Source organism: Triturus cristatus, chromosome 10 (genome assembly GCF_964204655.1).
Source record: "Triturus cristatus chromosome 10, aTriCri1.1, whole genome shotgun sequence".
Classification (NCBI taxonomy): domain Eukaryota; kingdom Metazoa; phylum Chordata; class Amphibia; order Caudata; family Salamandridae; genus Triturus; species Triturus cristatus.
This window is the reverse complement of record NC_140593.1, coordinates 965,775,100-965,795,316: the sequence shown is the minus strand read 5'-3', so window position 1 is coordinate 965,795,316 and position 20,217 is coordinate 965,775,100. Positions and strand designations below refer to the sequence as shown.

General features: G+C 46.1%; 1 protein-coding gene across 2 annotated transcripts in view; it reads left to right on the top strand.

Annotated features, from left to right (window-relative positions):
- The window catches only part of LOC146796336 (solute carrier family 22 member 13-like), a 492,717-nt gene that overhangs the window by 156,686 nt on the left and 315,814 nt on the right, over positions 1–20,217 (top strand). The window contains exon 1 of one of the 2 annotated variants that reach the window (XM_085628860.1): positions 10,228–10,676. The exons of the other annotated variant lie outside the window; for it this stretch is intronic. Within the exon in view, the coding sequence (XP_085484986.1) occupies positions 10,302–10,676 (375 nt within the window). The 5' untranslated portion in view covers positions 10,228–10,301. Of the gene's footprint in view, positions 1–10,227; positions 10,677–20,217 lie in introns of those variants that run through there. 2 annotated transcript variants of the gene reach the window in all.

The window sequence follows — 20,217 nt, the reverse complement described above, 5'->3', positions numbered from 1 at the left end:
TTTTTTCTGATGTATACACTGGTTTCTGGCTATAGTCTGGCTGGGTCCCTGCTAATCAGGGCCCCAGTCTAACTGATCTCTCTAAACAACTTGGTGTGTATATTAGATGCACTAGTGATTGGATACTGTGGTACCTTATGAGCCTCTAGTATATGGTACCTTAGGTACCTAGGGCATTGGTACTTCACAGGCCTACCAGGGGCTGCAGCATGTACTATGCCACCCCTGGGAAGCACTCATAATCTGACACCACAGGCCTGCTACTGCAGCCTGTGTGAGGTAGTGTTAGCACTCCTCACTGAGGTATAGGTTCCTATATCTCACCATACACACACACATATAAACCTATCAGTCACCCCTATGGTAGGCCCTATCAATCCCAAGGGCAGGGTGCTTGGTTTACTATGTGAGGGGGTGCTTCTGCCTGAGCAGGACCCCTCTGCAGCTGGCAGAGTCTATTCTCTGCTGCTGTTTGTGGATGCGGTTAAACCATATACTCTTAAGTGCATTATAACCTCGCGGTAAATGCTAACTTTGGAATGACTGCATCAAAACATGTTGTGTTTGGTGTCAAACAACTTGGAATCCTACCCCCACACCAATAGCTGGTGTGGGAGTAGGATCCCACCCTTCTAGAGGGGACGACATGTACACACTGTACTACACGGTAGAAATCATCTAGAGCCCTGGCATCACAAAATGGATGCCACCAGCACAGACACTGGGCTGCCCTCCTGCTGCTGACCGAAACTCGCAGTGGAGGGAGCCCATCAAAGGGTTTCCTGTCACAGGGAGGTGTCACCACCTCCCAGACAGGAATTAGTGTATTGGAGCTGTGTGGGTGCACTCTTAGAGTGCTTTGAAGTCCTGCACTGGGGGAGCAGTAGGCTCCTCTGTGCATATGCCAGCTCAAACCGGTTCAGGGGCTACCTGCCCCTGCTCTGGCGTGAAACTGGACAAATGGAAGTGGGTGTAACCACCCACTACCCTAACCCTCCCAGAGGAGTGGTCATAGAGCTAGTCCCTCCCATCTTTTCACTATAAGATACCACACATTGCCAATGCAATTTGATTACACCTGGACGACGCTCTACGAAGAAGAATCCTGGCCCTTCAACTTTCTACTATCTCTAGAAGACCGAAGGATCTCCCTTGGAGTCAAGGAGTGACTCCCCTGCTTGGCAGGCACCAAAACTACTGAACTACGGTTGCAAACATTACCGCTCCCGCCGGAGCCCGAAGTCCCTGCGTCCCCTGAAGTGGATTTCCTGACCTCTCGACGGCCATTTTGAGTCCCCAGCGAAGCTGTGGCATCTGGACCCCACGAGTGACGAGGAACAGCAATACCAGGGAACCGTGCACTGATTTCGAGTGCAAGCCCTAAACTACGTCCAACGAAGTTGTGCTTTGGACCACTTGTTGTCCAAGTCCCGAGCAGATCAGCGGCCTACCTTGTCCCGAGTGACCGTGGGTTGTTGGTGAACTTTTCCTGCAAAGGTGTCTTCGTGGTTGCTTGCCCGTTGGCTAGTAACTCTCCAGAAGACTTCCACATCACCTTCAAGGGCTTGCCTGGTTGCTCTGGGCCTGCCCTTACTTACCCTCGCTGGATAAGTCCATCAGACCTTGCTGGTCTGCTCCATCGACAATCTTCCATCCACACAAGACTTGCAGTTGCCAAGACTTGTTGGCTCCAAACCGAGTGCCGACACCGTCAACAGCTGCAGACGTCATGGGACCTTTTGAATCCAGCTGCTGGTCTTCATCAATCCCTCCTGGTCCTCGTGAGCGAAGAGACAAAACGACATCAGCGACCCGAAGAGACGCGACAGCTGTGGTCATCCATCTTGCTGGCCACCGGTCACTGGCAAGTGACTTTGAACTCTGTCCCCTCAATTTCTAGGTCTTCTGCAACTCCAATCCATCTTCGGATTCCAGCGGACACTTCTCTCGACGACGCAAGCAGCAAGTCTTCAGTGATCTCCATTGAAAACAGCATCGCGACCCGACACCAAAGGACACGTATGCACCCGGCTTCCCTGGGTGAGGTAACTCTTGCATTACGGTGCCCAAGTGTGCATTGGCTCTCGAAGTACTTACCCTGTAAGTTGTTTGCTTGTTGTCCACTCCGAAGTGCCCTAGAACTGTAAAATACAAACCGCGACACTTGCCATTGAAACGCATTGAAAACCCGCGTGTGTGTTTAGACACTGCACGCGTCTCCTGTGGGCTGATTACTTACCTGCTAACACTGCAAAAGTGAAGCCCCAGCGATTCCCAAGGCCCTAGGACTTTTACTTTTGCAAGTCGAGTTTGTTAAACCACTATTTTAGTATATGGTCTGGTACGCCCCTAGGGCTACAGCCATATTTGTGCTTAATTTATTGAGAACTGTTGATCTTTTGACTGTTTACCTGGCTCTAATCTCATAAAGAGATTAGTAGAGTATATTTAGAAATAAATACATATATATTTGATATATATACCTGTGTGGTGTCTTTTCATTTGGTAATTCAAGAGATTATAAGGTAAAACAAGCTGCTTTACATTCCTCAGAGACTTAGCCTGAAGGCTGCTCTCCACAGCTACCACTAGGATAGCTTTCTTTAAAAGGTTGTCTTTAAACCTATCTACCAAGAGTCGAATTGGACTGGTGCAAGGTGGCCACTATAACTAGTGACCAGCATATGCCAGGCCAACTTCTCACAGAGCTCCATCCCCCTCTTCTCCCTTCCCCAATGTTTAATATAGTATTTTCTGTAGTGTTAGGTAAGTATTTTAATTGTTAGGTAGTGTAGTTTTAGTGTAAGCATAGGTAGTGTTAGATTTTAAAGTAGATTTAGATTTTTGTTGTCATATAGTATTTGGGGATAAGTTTCCTTTTCCTTTGGGTGGGGGGTTGATGTCTTTGTTGTTTACATTTTTTTTTTTAAATATACAAAAAAATATATCTTTGTGTAGGTTAAGTGTGTAGTTAGTTTGTGTGTAGCTTAGATGTCTTTGTCCTGTCTCATGATGTGCCTTATGGGTGGGAGGGTGGTTGATGTATTAGATATGTTGTTGCGTGTTTAGGATTAGTTAGGGTAGTTAGTTCAGGGACGTTTGCATTTTATTTGAGATAGTTTAGTTTAGATTAGTAGTAGTTATGATTATTGGTAGTTTAAGAAAGATAATTTGTGTAGTTCTATAATAAATGGTTACTATTTTTGAATTCTGCGTGCACTTATGTCCGGCGTGATGTGGTGGAGTGTGGCTTTTCCCCTTTAATGCATCTCATATCATCACTGGACACTCCGTTGAATGTGTAAGTGTGGTCATGACATGTTAAATAGCAGGATGGATTGTGTCAGGATACCTTAGATGTGAGCACAGTAATCTTGCATGGTTAACAGGGTTGCAAGTTGGATGTATGGCCTAGTCTAGGGGCAGTCGTTTGTGAAGTTACACATCTTAAGTGTGACTCGCAGAGTTGGACAGCACATTATTGCCCATTTACAATACAACGTAGGGACATAGCATTGAGAGGATATTGTAGTAATTAATGTTATCCATCATGGAGATGAATGTATATGGTGGGTACCACAGATTGCGTCATAGCCCTGCATCTCACATGCTCCTGGCACTGAGTCCATCTACATTGCACAGACCTTGGATCACTTGCTGCGTAGTGCAAGTGTGTCAGATTCATTTAAATTATATGTTCCTGTGCATGGAGGCTGAACCTCCGGGCCATGCAAGTAGTAGTCTTCATGTGGGTCCATTGTGAACTGCATATGGCAGAACAGTGGGCCTGATTCACATAAGTCATCTGAGAGTAAGTCATGAGTTTACGTTTTCCGGTATTCACAACTGGCATTTCGAAGTAGTACAGTTAGATGTACTGACTTCACTACTCCTAAATGCCTTCTGTGAATCACAAATTTTAAAAGTCATGATTTTGTCACCTTTCACGTTTTTGTGCATGAACACAGTTCTGCTGCACACAAGAGGTGAAATATTGCATTACTTCCTGTAGTGCCAGAGACATGGCCACTTCCTCCAGCTGTCACCATTTGGAATTAGTTCATAGTGATGCCATGCTTTAAATGGTGGCACTGCGTCAGACTATATGCTCAGTGCAGTGCACCAAACATCCCTTGTCACATTGCCCTAGCCGCTCACAGTGGTCACAGCATGTGAGGGTTCCAAAGTCAGTAAGCATTGTTCGTCCACAGGAAGGGGCTGACTGATGCCTTACACTTTGGGGTGAGTCCCTATTCCCAGCTCTACTTGACTGAGGCAAACATTGTGGTTCAATTTGTGGCTGGTAGACATGTGCCCTTACGTATCTTCATCAATGTGTATATGGTGTGCACCATCTTGGGATGTGAAATGCAATGTGCACCATCACAACAGGCTTTGTCCACCCTGTAGAGTGTGAGTAGATATGCCAGGAGATATTATTTTTGAAATTGTAAAGTGGGACACTACTTGTGACCTGCAACAGACTTTGACTTTTTTACACACATTCCTATTTCCTTCATGGATATGTGGCTAACTTGGGATATTGCTAGATTATTGTATTGGAGCAATGGGGGCACAGCTGGTTCACACATACCCGCTCATCTGACTGCATATCTGTATCACAGTAAAACATGTACATTTGGATCATTTCCCTGGGTGTACCTTTTGGTGGATTCACTGCTGCTACATTTTAACAGACTGCTATACTGGATTGGTCATGGACAACAGACATCTGTGTGAGTTAAATATATTTATTCACATGTCCATTGACATAGTTGGAGACTGGACCAGTACTTGGCCATGCAATCCCCACATTACATTGATGCCCAGTGGAGGGCCAGACAGAGTCCTTTAGGGTTGACAAGTCCAAAGGATGAGGAAGAGTTCAGTCAGCAGTCTGATTGCTGTGTCATTGGTAACCAGACAAAATATGGCAGTCCATGTCGAGGTCCAAGGGGAGTGTTGCAGAGTGTATCGGTGGCCAGTGGAAGGGGATATTCCGGGGCATGATGCTGAGCCCAGAACCAGGTAGAAACTGGCCATTTGGCAAAGATGAATGCTACCGCTTCCTTCTTTGCAATAAGGCAGATTCATCCACATCTTCATCCTCGGATGTGTCATGTGCCTCACATGTGGGTGGTGGAAGATTGGCAGCAGCACTGTGAGGCACTGACACATCAGGGGGCAGAGATGTGGATGCAGAAGCAGCAGCAGCAGCATTCATCTGCGCCAGATCTGTAGGGCATGGAAGATTCGAGCTACATCTTGCTGGTGTGCAGCCGTGGCAGCCATTTGTTCCGCCTGCATCTGCTCCATGTTCTCCATTATACTCCGCTTGCGGCCCAACTCCTGGATGCCATTGCTGGAGCCACTCTGACTGGACGGGTGTTCCTGTCTCTGAGTCATGACTCCAGCGATGTCAGCCATGGAGTGTTGGAGAGCATTGAGTGGATTTTGGGTGTCCGTGAGTTTTTGTAGGTGGTCCTGGATGGAACTCAGACACCCACTTACGGAATCAAGTTTGGCCACCAGGTTGTCAAACCCCACCCCCACCTGATGAGCCATCTCCTGCTGGACCTCTAACACACACCATTGGAATGCCAGGTGTGGGTCCTGGGAGACAGCTGTGGCGGTAGGTGCTTGCTGCTGTGTGGTGTGTGCAGGGGGTGGGGGTTACACAATGCAGCTGGGTTGCCTTGCTCCTAGAGATGGGGTGCTGATGGAGTCTAGCAGTTGTTGGAGGGTGTCCGTGTTGATGGTGGTGAATTCCTCCTCTTCATCAGTGAAGAGTGGGACAGACTGCTGTTCAGGAGGTGATGTTTTTCCCTCTGCAATGTAAAGGGGAGATCCGGTTTAACTGTGTGTTTAATGTATGATCATGCATTGGATGAGTTTACAAGCAGACTGCATGATGATGTACATTGTGACTGTTTGGGAGGAGATGCCTATTTGTTGAGGGATGTTTTTCCTACTACATCATGGATGTGAGGTTGTACTTGTACATTGTCATCTCACAGTTTACAGCTATGACAAATGTGATTGGCCAGTTTATACACACAAGGTGTTACTACCCCTTATCCCTTTCAGGCAGTGAGCCTTCACTTCTGTGCATTTACAATGCTGAGATGTTGCAAGATATGGTATATATGTGTCTTGGTCAGAGTTGGGACACTTGTGCATTGTTTGTCAGCAGATGTCAGGGGTTGTATGTACACGAGGTTGTGTCAAAGTGTGACCTGCTCCTTTAAGGATGTGGTCCACACTCAGCCACCTCAGTGACGTGGCCTGCACCATGTTGAGATGTTTGGGGTGCAGGCATGCTATTCATCATGCACTGTCACTTGCCTTGTCAGTGTGGCTCACAGACCCGCACTTTGCTGTGTACTGCACATGTGCATGTGTTTATTGCGAGATTAGTTATGTGTGAGGAGGGCCCCCTTTAGGCGCATTGGCTATCAAGGCCTACTTGCTGTTTCAATGTGTGCTGCACTTTGCTGTACACGTGTGCATCCAGGTAGCTTGGTCTAATGTGATTTGTCTTGCATGCATTGCTTACTGCCCTCCTGTTGGCTTACCCGTTGTGAGTATGGTGCTGTGTGAGTTTCTATTGTTGTTGCTGGCTGGACAGACAGTGTCAACACCCATTACCCTCAACGTTTATCCCACGCGTGGTGTGTAAGTGGGGCTTGATTTGATGGATGTGGATTTCCTAATGCGTATTTGTGGTGCTCCGGCCTCGTCACCGCCGCCCTCCCAACAGATGCAAATGGCAGGGTGATGTGTGTTTGTGTAGGTGCCACGCAGCTGATCACATGGATGATACATGCTGTCCTGGTTATGAATGTTCAATGCATGGCTTTGCGTGTGGTTGATAACAGCCATGACTGCATATTTGTTCACTGACACAGTTGACTTACCAAACAGATAGGTCTACATGCACATAATGGTGTAATGGGCAACTCATACCAGGACTGATGTGGAATGGTGTTTTCTGTATGGCAGATGTGTACACTTGAGAGTGGAGGTGTGCAAAGCGACCTAAGGGGTGAGTGTGCCATTTGGCTAGTTGTCATTATTTATAGCATCTTTGCTATCCTTGCTTGTTGTCATAACTTTGGTTGTCTTACTTCTTTACAGGAACATTGTAGTTCTGTGAGTCTGGCACACAGACAAGTCATGCAGTACAGATTTGTTTGACACATTCCTGATATGCATTGTCCCCACACTGTGGTGTTCTGGGCATAGCCCCCCCTGCTCCTTGTATTACATCACCTTTTGAGTGAAGTCTGCTGTTTGTGCGCATTGTGAGATATGCACCTTTGAGCCAGTAGGCTGCATGATCAGTTTGTTGTGACATTGCATGTGTTTCTGGTATGCAGACTCACTAGATGGTTTCTCACTTGGTGTACACACAGTGACAGCTCACAGTGTGATTCCTGCGGGGCGGTGGTGCGGGGTGGGGGAGGGGCAGGACAGGGGGTAGTGGAGTTGGACACAAGATGGGCTGGAGTTAGGTAAGTAAATAAATGAATTAAACTATTTTTCTTGCACTTGCTGCATCGCCGGGTTTGCGATGCAGAAAGTGCAAGGTAAATAGTTGGAATTATTTATTTACTTACCTAACTCCAGCCTGTCGTGTGTCCAACTCCACTACCCCCCATCCTGCCCCTCCCCCACCACCGCCCCGCAGGACTCACACTGCGAGCCGTCACTGTGTACACTGGACTGCATCTCATGGACAGGCTGGCGGGCACATTTACTGGAGATGTTTCAGGATGTCTACATGGCCCCCTTGCCTCAACAACACACATATACAAATCATCTGCACAGGGCCCCATCGCTCTGATACTAAACATGAGGATGCACTGTGTTTGTGACTGATCATGTGCATGAGTGGGCATGCCACCAACAATGTCAGCAGAGATGCAGCATTGTGCATGTTTGTCTGCGTTGTGCGCAAGATTGTGTATGTGCAGTTGTGTCACCCTTGCTGCACATGCACATTCTTGCACACAACTGACATACGGGCACATGCATATGCGTGGTGTTGAGGCAAGGGGGCCATTTTGACAGCCTGCCGCATCTCCAATCAATGTGGCCCTTATCTTGTGGTCTGATATGATACTTGGACTATATTTGTTTGACTTTTCTTTGCACATTTCCAGGTCTGTGAGCCCACCAATATGTGTCTTGCAATGTATTGGTTGAGTAGAGTGATATGTGTCTATGCCACCAGGGTCAAGGGGATCCGGGACATGATCCGCAGTCATTGTGGGCGTGCACTGCGATATATTTAATTGTGCATGAGTGCCAGTGGGCCCATCTCCCCCCCCGTCCCCTCAGTCCCTGGTTGGTACTTACCCTGTTGCTGTTGTGTCTGGTCGTGTTGAGCAGTATCCTGTCCAGGAACTCCAACCACCGTCTCTCCTCACTGATGACTTGGGACACCTGTTCCTCCAGTGAATCCAGCTCCTCCTGTGGCACTGGACCCCCACCTCCAGTCTGCATTGCTGCTTTCAGGTTGGCTGCAAGTTTCTGCTTGGTCTTGTGCTTAGCATCATGCCAGCTCTTCTTGGAGTCATACACTGTCCTCCTCACCTCTCTGACAGCATTCACCTTGGCCACGATGGACTGCTATATTGCATTTTTGGTTGCCATTGACACAGTGGAGCTGACAAAAAGTTGCTGTTGGTTTTCTGTCACCTCCGCAATCAGGGCCTGGTTTTCCTGCTGACTGAACCGCATCTTCCTCTTCCTCTTGCCCTTGCCCTTTCCCTGGGTCTCTGGCTGGTCCTCCTGGGTGTTTGTGGGGTTGTTGTTGGCCTCTGTGCTGGGTCCAGCTTCCTCCATGGTTCATCTCAAATGTATCTTCTTTTTTTTGTGTTTGGGCTGCTTAGTGGGCATTTTATAGTGATTTTCCCCGCATAACGTAAAAAAAGGTGCGCTGACGCTAATTAGTGTGCCTTTCCTGGTCGCTAATTGGCACATCGCCACTTTTTTCACGTTAGCGTGACGAGTTTTATCGCCGTGACGCTAATCTTATCGCCGGACATTTGACCTGGTGGGGGAACCTTGGCCTGTTAGCAGCGTGATGTGAATACGCCGCTAACATGGCGATAGTTTCTCGCGGTACACGGCGATAAGAAAACGCACACTAACTGAGGTTAGCGATAGTTTTTCACCATTTGTAGAGAATATCCCACAATGTCTTTCTGCACTCACATACATGCACATAATACTACTCACAGATCGATAAGAGGATGTTAGCCGGCCTATATAATCCATCACTAAAAAATGCACCAGTACATTCTACTCTCGCCCACAATTAGCCAACATGACTCACCACTACCCAAAATATAACAAACCCAAATAGACTGGGGCCAGGCATCCTTTCTTCCATCTCTCACCAGATCCCAACCTGTCCTACAGAGCCTGCAGGATGGACAGAGTTCATTGAGACACGGAGGGGCTTATTTACAAGCCCCTTGCGCCACCCATACATCACTTTTCCTATGTTAAAAATGACGTAAAAGTGGGGCAAGGGTCTTGTAAATAAGCCCCGGTGTACACATCCGTGCACAACACATTCAATGAACCACTCATCCTCTCCAGTGGCGTAACAAAAGCCCCCGTGGTGGGATGGGGGCCCCGAGCTGCGCGGGCCCCGAGCTCCACGGGCCCCCTTAGGCACTGGCAAGTCCCTGCCCAGAGAGCTTCGGACTGGGTCCGGAGCGTGTGGGGCCAACTGCATGTACGTTTAATACATTCGAGTAACTAGAAGACGTGATTTGCCCAACTTTACTAATGGGGTTGATTTTAGGAACTTCCAGGCAAACTGGAAATGTCCATTTGGTTTATATAGTGGTAAACAATCGAGTTTATCTTATTTCTTAGAAGTCTCAAAAGTGTCAGAAAATGAAAGGGGAGGAGACAGTAGCGAGTTCCACCAGATCACACAATTTGTTTAAGTAGGGAAGCTAGGATTTGGAACCCACATCCCGTTTGACAGAAGTAACCAACGGATCACCTCTCCTTGTAAAGCTAATTGAACTTTCGAATGCCTTCTCCGCCAATTAAAGTTCACTTCACAGCCAGCAGTGTCCTCGGCGTTAGTTTTGGCACAAGAAAAAACAAACAAAAAAAAGTGGATGGGTTTTTAAGGTCATCGCTCGCTCCAATACAGATGGCGATTACGAAAACCACTTACCTTTGCTAATGATCTTCACTGAAGTAGTTTAAACATTAATTTTCACCACCTAAAAAGCCCACCTTTGCACCAGCCTTCTCAGACCAGGATCAGGATGGCAGACGTTGGAGAGGTCTTGAAAGCTGCTGGCGAATTTGGGCGCTTTCAGAAGCTGATAGTCGGGATGCTGTGCGTCCCATATGGTCTCCTTGCCCTTTCCGTATTTGGGCAGGTGTTCATGGGAATCTCCGTGCCCCACCACTGCAACACCAGCTGGATCCTCGCCCTGAGCCCAAACCTGAGCACCGAGCTGCAGCTGAACCTCACCATTCCCAGAGACGCGCGCGGCTCTTACGAGGAATGCTCCATGTACACTCCTGTGGACCGGGATATTGACTCCATCCTCAAGTACGGCCTTAACGCCACTCAAAGGTGCCAACATGGATGGGTTTATGACACAACGGAATATAAATCAACACTGATCACCGAGGTTTGTAATCTTGCATATATACACTGTCTTTATGTTTTTATAAATGAGCACGTGCACTAGGGTTATACGAATATTTTGACTGCTGCCACCTTTCTGTACTTCTATCGTACAACCTGTATTGTTTACCGTTCGAATTTATTTAACTCTTTCTTACGCCTCAGCAACTTTGTATTCCATATGGCCAACCAGCACTCGGCAGGCTGCTCTGTGCCTATTCCAACCGCACATATATACATGATGTTAATTGTAAAAGTAATATGGTACTGCTCCCCCTCATCAACCCTCGCACCTCGTATGACTCAAGTACAAGATTGACTCTGCAACCATTACCCCCTTTATATTATTTTTTCCTTATTACTTCAATAACGTATTTATTTATTTTTCTAATCATGTTTTACCAATGTATATGTTTTTACTTAAATGCTTATTCACGGTTTTTTCTCTTTAAAATCAATAAAAAGATTTGAAATTATTATTATTACTTTTTTTTAAATGAGCAAGTGCGCGGCATGGTATATGTGTTTTCCGGTATAGGCCAGAGAAGGAAGAGTTGAGGTTCAACCAAATGGCGTCTCTCCAGTGGTTTAACGTTAAATGGTGGAGCCCCCCTGCAGACCGTGACGGGGGGTCGGAGTCTCCCATAGCTCACAGACATTCATCTGGCTTTGGCAAAATGGGGCCACATGAAGCGTTGGGGCCCTGGACGGGCTGTGCCCCCTTCTCCCCCGCAGGTGCATGCGTTACACCACCACCGCGTCTCTCTATCTGACTGTTCCTTAAACCCCTGCCAATAACTGCTTAGAAACAGATCGACATGTCTTTGAAGGCAAAATCGCAGATCTTTTGTTAGTGGCACCCTCAACTAAAGGTATCCAAAATGCCACAAAATAGTTTAATATACAGAGACCTGACAGTCGACGAGGGCTTTCGGCCCTGGGGTCATTTTTCGGGCACTCTTCCTGCTGGAGGCCGCACAGTATTTAGTTCTTCTCCTCACTTGTCCACCAACAACAATTCTCAGAGCCTGTACAACTGCGTCTTAAATATTCTGCTTATAATACGTGAACAACTGGCGAAAACCATCTTAGAGTCCAGTTGTGCCACAACTACATGCCGATAATAGACAAAAAAAGACACAGCTACTGCACTAACCTATTACTGTTGAGATGTGTCGTCATACCGCCGTTGCGAAGCCAGCAGACAGTGGGAAAGACACATCACTGAGCAAGATTAAACAGCTGCTAAACCAACAAGCATTGACAAAGCCAACAGGTCTCACCTATGCAAAAGCTTTTGGCTTTGCCAATGTGTTTTAGCCATGTTGTACACCAGGGTGGCTGCTGTTCAACATGGCTAAAGGTTAGTGACATAGAGGGGTGTGGAGTGGCATGGAGTGGAATGGCGAAGACTGGAGTACAATGCTGTAGAGGGGAGTGGCATAGAGCGGAGTCACATTGAGTGCAGTGGCATCAAATTCAGCGGTTGAAAATGCAGCGTTGTAGAGGCAGTGGTGTAGATTAGAGGGTCGCATAGAAGAGTGAATTGGTGCAGAGTGCCAGAGTGCAGTGTTTCAGAATATAGTGGCATAGAGTACAGTGGCATAGAATGAATTGGTGCAGAGTGCAGTGAGTCAGAGTGCAGTGGTGCAGAATATAGTGGCATAGAGTACAGTGGCATAAAATGCAGTGGTGCAGAGTCAGAGGCACAACTAGAGCCAAATTTCGGGAGGGGGGGCTAAGAAAAAATTTCGGGGGGTGCTGAATCTTTAAGCAATTGGCAGAGTTGAGCTGCAGGAGCTCTTAGAAGGGGTGAAACAACAGCAAGGCCTCATTAACATGCAAATGGTATTTTAAAGACCTGTGAAGTGCTCGGGTGCGGCTGTGTGTGTGCCCGGGAAGCTGTCTCATCCCGGGCTGCCACACACGACGGGGGGTATGGAGCCCTTTGAGTCCAATGGGTGTTGCATGCCTGTGCAGAGTAGAGTAGAGTGGCACAGAGTGCAGTACCGTATAGTGGTGCAGAGTGGAGTGGTGCAAAGTGGTGCAGAGTAGAATGTAGTGCCATGGAGTGCTATGGCGTAGAGTGGAGTGATGCAGAGAGCACTGCTATAGAATGCAGTTGTGCAGAGTTGAGTGGCGTAGAGTTCAGTGGCAGAGAGTGCAGTGTTGCAGAGTAGAATGTCATAGAGTACAGTGGTATACAGTGGCGTAGAGTGTATTGGCGTAGGAGTGCATTGGTATAGAGAGCAGTAGCGTAGAGAGTTGGGACGTAGAGTTCAGTGGCGCAGAGTAGAGTGCAGTGGTGTAGAGTTCAGTGGTATAGAGTGAAGTTATGTAGGGTGGAGTAGAATGGTGTAGAGTGCAGTGGCATAGATTGTTTCAGAGTATACTGAAGTGGTGTAGAGTGGTGTGATGCAGGGTGAGTGCAGTGGCGTAGAGTGGCGAATAGTAATGTGGTGAAGAGGGCAGTGGTACAGAGTAGATTAGAGTTGCATAGAGTGGATTGGCGTAGAGTTAAGTGTTACAGAGTAAGGTGCATTGGTGTAGTGTGTATTGGCTTAGAGTGCAATGGCGTAGACTGCAGTGTTGCAGAGTGGTCAAGCTTGGAGTGTCATAGAATGGAGATGCGCAGAGTAGATTTGAGTGGCCTAGACTGGAGTGATGTAGAGTGCAGTGGCAAAGAGTGCAGTGGCTTAGAGTTCATTAGCATAGAGTAGAGTGGTGTAGAGTAGAGTAGAGAGGCACAGAGCTATTACTGCACGGCAGGTTAGTACACAATTTACCCCAACAGCTGTTTTTAAAAGTGACTAAGATTCAACTGCTTTACTGGTGTGTCTGCATCAGTTTACAAACTGCATATCAGAGTGTCCACAATATTAAATCCATTTTATTCTACACTGTATGCACCACAAGATGGATTCCATAAGACACAAAAAACACAAGTGGGTTGTGCATTTTAGCAGGTGGACCGTCAGGTCAGCGGAAGTTCCAGGCTATGTTTCCTTGGCACATCCCCATGTTGTGCATCTGTCGGTGCAGTGGATTCACTGAAGACAGATCACTTTGCTTCAGTGCTTAGATGGCCAAATTCTAAGTGAAGAACGCGTCAAGGCAGTTGTCTGTTAGTCCAGCGGAGAAATGTCTGTTGGGAATGCAAGTGGATAAAAAGATATGGATGAATAAAGTCATGTAATTTTGATGTATCGTATGTTGCGCAATTTTTTAGCGAGTTGGCGATCAATTGTGGAATTGGTGCTGAATTCTCTTGACAATTTCCTGTTTGTTGATGTGGATAACGATCATGGATAGTGTGCTGGGATGTCGCAGGAGTTTCTGTTTAAGAATGTGGTGGTGACTGTCAAGCTGGACATGGAAAATATGAAGACTCAGTGAAGGTTTTGCTTTTCCTGGGCATCGATCTGGATCTGCGGCTGATGGAGAGCAAGTTACCCCTGGACAAAGTGAGAAGATGAGTTGATAGAATGGAGAGATGAACTGTTTGAAGACTTGTGAATTTCTGAAGGCTCAAAGGTTTTGGAGAGTTGGGAGAGATTTCTGTACTTGAGAATGTATTAGGTTGGATGAGGAGTTGAGAAGTTGGCAGGTTGAATCCGACTCAAATGCACCCGGTGCAGTTTTTTGATGTGCACTACAAGGGAGCTTTATGTGCGCAGCCGTGGCAGGAAGAGTGAATGAGGCAGTGGCACAGCATGGAGTCTCTGGAATTTTGTCTTCTTTTGGTGGCTTTGGAGACTTGGGATGTACAGTTCCCTATTTACAGTTGTGTTTAGAATTGAAAATGAGACGTCTGTGCATCTGACAAATAGGGAGTCTGCACAGGATTAGTTGCTGAGTAAGCTGTTGAGAGATAGTGTTTTGTATTGGCTCTAGAAATTATTAACGAAATAGCTAATGCACAGCGTCATTTGCACTGGGCAAGGTTCTGAGATACAGCACTGGTATCGGAAGATTTACACACTGCATGCTCCAGTATCTGTGGAAGATAGGGTGTTGACTAGCGCATGTTTTCTGGAGGTTTCACTGGTTGCTTCATTACTGGGTAGCTTCAGAACTGCTTCAGTCAAACTTGTTTTGTGGGAGCTTGTTTTAAGCAGGGTGACATTGAGGATAGTTTACTGAAGACAAACCATATGGAAAGATATGGTTTGAACTTCACAGGCAAAGGATTCGTGTCATCCATGACAGCTATAAAACTGTTGGATGTGCATTTCTTATGTGGATATGAGCTACCAGACTGTTGTGGTGACTTGTGAAGAGAATGTTGAAAGATTTAGGAAGGTTAAGAGGAAGGGGAAATATAGGTGGCTGCCAGTCCCCAGTTTGGTGCTACAGGCAGACAGAGTCTGCAGGGATAAACCAAAGTAGTTGAGGAGGGAAACAGCGTTTACAACGCTGTAAACACAACATGGTAGTTTACAACGTGGTCGTTACAACGACCGCGTTGTTACCACGCGTGCCATTACATCGCAAGTCGTAACAACGACTTGCTGTAGGAGGCGTGCAACACCAGGGAATGTGTTGGATTTCAAATCCAACACCTTCCCTGCTGTTGCACAAACTGGAGTAGGAATAGTAATTAATACTATTCCTAAGTCCAGTGCGCCCCCCTACAGCAAGTCGTTGATATGACTTGCGATGTAATGGCACGCGTGGTAACAACGCGGCAATTTTAACGACCGCGTTGTAAACTACCCTGTTGTGAATGCACGCGTTGTAACGTGCTATATTCGGTTGAGGATTTTTGCCTCTGGTGTCTTGGGGTCTATCCTCCCTTGGCTCTGCAATCTGAGCTAAGTACACCCTTTCCATACTTGGGCTTCTCAGGGAAGCAGTCTGGGGAAAGAACCCTGAACTCAACAGGCAGCCAACAGACACAATAATATACGGCCCAGTATAGTGATTGTCTTAGAAAAGAGCTACACTTTAAAGGCACAAGAACATTAATTATTACACATAGAAATGGGCTCTGTTACAGGGTTCCCCAAAGCTAACTTCCAAAATCAACTGATGTTCCTAGCTCAGGAGCTGTAGTTCTCTCCCTGCTTCAGTGATCTAGTGTCATGGTGGTAGTTCCCTCCTATCTACAGGAACTTAATGATGAAGTGAAACTGAGCAAGAACATTTAAGGGGGGGCTGCACCTCCTGGTTTTTGCTGGTGATTACCCAATAAAGGAGTTGTAGGTCAGTTCAGTGTGTGTTGCTGTGGAGTTTGTAGTGGTGCTTTCCTTTACAAGGGGTTGTGGTGCAAGACACAGTATCTCAAAAATAACTTTGTGTTTGAACAATCTAAGTGGAGCATGGCTTAACACTGTGATCATTCTGATGTGCTATTTTCGAGCACAAGGCAGTGTCTCAGGCAGTGGGAGCAGGGTCTCACTGGCAGCCTCGCCTCTTGGATCATGTTTTTGCAGATACGACAGGGCAAGCCCAAGTCCTTCTTCAGCACTTGTGATCTCCTCGTTGATGGAGACTTCTCCGGCTACGACCAGCAGTGGTGTTTGGATTCGCAGCTGATCAGCGTCAGAACGCAGGCCCTATGGGTCACAGCAGAGATGTCAGCCAGCACGCTGATACTAGGGATTTGTGTCACTTCACACAGTTTGCCAGATAAACCATGTAGGCAGGTTGGTGACTCCTCTCAGCTTGGTTGGGTGCCGACCATCCTCCCAAACATCATTTTTTTGGAAAACATAATTGTATTGTTTTACTTTGGAAATAAAATCCCGGAATAACACCAACAATACCGTAAATTCCATTTTTTTTCTGCCACATTCATCAGTAATCAGTTATGTGGGGAGTCATTGGCCAAACTAGTTAAAAACCAATCTAAGAAAAATGAAGCTATTTATACAAGAGCAAATACCAATATCGTCACAGTTATGACTGTTTTGCAATACATCACCTTTTCCTAAATGTATTTCTTGAAAAGGAATGATCTTTTCAAGGCTTCTGTCCTTAATTGTGCCAGTCAAGGCGAAGGCAATTTATACCGTGAAAGCGTATGCTGTGTAGACAAAATTCACGGATGAAATAGGAATGCTTGTTCAGTTTGTGACACTAAGGAGGAGATTAACCAAATCTCCATGCAGCGCAGACCTCTGCGTGGCTGCACTGCGTTGCGCAACAGGGAGGGAGCAGGAGTGCGCCATATCTTCTGAGATATGGCTCTCTCCTCCCCTTTCCCTTGTGCCGGCTCTGATTACAGCTGCTGTGCGCCACGCACCACCTTAGCGCCATAGTGCTAAGGTGCGTGCCTGAGTCTAGCAAAGGTTTTGTACAGAAAGGTTACTCTTCCTGTGCAAAATAGTATGCATAGACACGAGTGAAATCTTTTCCCACTTTGTATCGCGTTCATGCTTGGTCCTAGCAGATACACCGTTCTTAAACTATCTGCTGGGACAAAGCACAGACGTCTACACACCATACACTTTCACAGTTTGAATTGTCTTTGGCTTGACTGGCACAATTGAGGACTTAAGCCTTGAAAAAGTTGCTCGGATGAAACACGTTTTGGCTGTGTTTCCTTCTCAGGAAGCCCTATACTTGCAGGATCACCTTCTCAATGTTTTATCTGTCTGTGCATTTTCTGTAAGAAATCTTCAATCTGTCTAAACACACTTTTATTCTATTGCCAAATACGATTGATGAAACTGTCAACAGCATGTGGTGACAATACCACAGTATTGGTCCGATTCAAATACCTCATTTAGTGCAATCAATGCTGGATTTACAGTGGACATTTTAAGACTTTCTACAATACTGTGTTCATATTGAGACTGGTATTAAATACCAGAAAACCCATATCCGGTTGTGGATGTTTTTCGACTTTCACGGTGTGCTCTGGACTGTCTCTATATTGGATTGGGTGTGGTGTTTAACCACTCTTTGTTGTGTATCCTTTGGGTAGCAAGTATTACTTGTCATAGGATGGGCAGTTAGCTCAATTCACTGCTACCAAGTGTAAAGTTAAATCTACAAGTCACCTTCTTCTCATTTTGGTGTAGATATGAATCAATGCTCTATGTTTTAATTGTATCATAATTGTATTAATATTTTTTTAACATCACTGTTTTAATGTATAGTATGATTTTACTGGGCTTAGAATACTTTTTATGCCGTTTTATTAACTGGTGAAATAGAGTGATTTTGCCTGACTGTCTCACTGGCATCCAACAGGTACACCTCAACAGTACAGTAGATATTCCTGCCTGTAGCTTGTTTAACCAATAGTGCAATCTGTGTTCTGTATGCCTTCATTTGTGGGCATCCCCATGTCATATGGTAGAGATTTGCATTGGGTTCCCTAAATCTAGGACACTCTGCCCCAGCATTAGGAAAATATTTATTGAGGTATCCTTTCCTGCACAAAAACAATCATCCCCTCAGCGCAGGCACCCTTGCAAAATGACACAAGGGTATCAGTGCTGGCACACAGCTGCTGTTTGTGCGCCGGCACAGGGGGAGGAAAGACAGGAATCTCATGGATGATTCATTGATGGATTTTTGTACATTGGACTGCTGCTTATGTTTTGAGTTTTGTATTCACAGTGTTTAAACTAGTTTACTATTAGTATCGAATCAGGTATACACTCTTTGAGTGAACAACAGTAGTGCACCTTGCGTCTAGGCACAGGCCCTAGTTTTTCCTTTCCACTTTCTAAAAGTGGCATTTTCAAACACAGAAGTTAAAAAGGTGTGTTAATAAATTCTGAATTCAGAGAGCCTAAACTAAATTTTTCTATCTTGTCCCTATAAAGCTACACATGTAAAATGTTAAAGCGCAGCCCCAATGATAAGTCTATAGGACAGATAGCCTTTCAATATCAGAATCCTATAGCCAACAAAAACAGGGTCAGAAACATAGGAGGCAAAAGGCAAAACGTTTGGGGATAAACCTGTCAAAAGGGCCAGGTCTAACATCAAGCATTTCCCAAAGAGTAGGTACAGCAAATAAGCCATCCCCATTTCAGCAGGAGAGTGGTAAATGCGTGGAGTGTAATCAATTGTGCATTTTGGAGAAAACTATAGCAAATATGTTACCGAGTCATGATTTAGTAGCACAATGTTATTTACAGACAGCTGTACTTTAAAATGGCCACACAATTATCACATGCAGTTTTACTGATAAAACTAAATAGCACACAAATGATAATGTGTGGAAATACGGTTTCTGCAAATATTTATCATCTACACAAGACCAAGTAAAGTGCCTTGCTTTGCTTTGATCCTATTCAAATCTTTGTTCTCATCACACTTCAGAATTGCAAAATAATTGCTTCATTTGTTCTTTACTGACTGCTCACATATTTTGAAATATTTGCACAGTTTATTTATAGGTATTTATATGTTGCTGTGTGTTTTAAAAAACTGACATCATACAGCCTTTCCTTTAACACTCTTTGTACCCCAGCAACACTAACACCACAGAAGACTATGTAAACATGGTATCTCAAGGAGCCTGTCCACACACGCTTACCATTAGAGAAACCAGTGAGGCGGCCAGAGTTGATCTGGTCATGACAAGAATCATGAATGCCCTCCAACAAGGCTCATGGTACAACTTCTTATGATATGCCAACAACTGGCATGGCCCAGATAAAGAGCACCTTGGGAAGATTCGGAGGGGGCATGATGACCTAAGTGACATGGCAGACGGCCTGATACTGCGAGGGTCTCGCATTCTAATCCTTGAAAGCCACCAGCCCCACGTGACGACCCTTGCCCATGGAGGCCATCAAGCAACTGTTCAGATTAACTCCTGGATGAGGGAGAAGATCTGGTTCCTGAGACTGGAAGCTACTGTAGATCACTTTGTGCGACAATGTCCAGGCTGACAGATGACAAATGCTCAACAATCCCCAGCACCCATCATCACCAAAGAGTCATGCATGATCCCCTGGTCCCAGATAAACCTCAACTTCGGGAGCTTTCCAGATGGAAGAATCACTGCGGTGATGATTGACACCTACTCCAAAAATCTGATTGTTGAGGTAAAGGAGTCTACAGCATTCACAAATGTTACCCCGGTGCTAGAGAAGACCTAAGCTCTATTGGGATCCCCCAAGAGGTAAAGACTGACAACAGACCACCATTTCAAGTTGCTGACTTCAGGGATCTTCTCATATCCCTCAGCATAGGACATCCCTGCATCACCCCACAGTGACCCCAGGCCAATTGCGAGGCCGAACTCTTCATTTCTATGCTGAATAAAGCACTAAGGATCGCAGTGGCAGATGGCACCATTCCTGAGATCAGCCTGCACCAATTCCTGCAAAATACAGAGGAACACCAAACTGTACCATGCAACGGTCCCCATGGTCTTTGATGTTAAAAGGACATCAATGGGACACTCTCATTCGGCATGGTGGACAGAAGAGGCCACTCTGCCACTGCAGAGCCTGCACCAAGTAAGATAGGAGCTGTCCGTAACAGCAGAAGGGTGTCTGATGCGAGGCCACCAGCTATTCCTACCTCATAGCCTTTAATAACAGCCACCCACCTAGCCCATGGAACTCACCAGG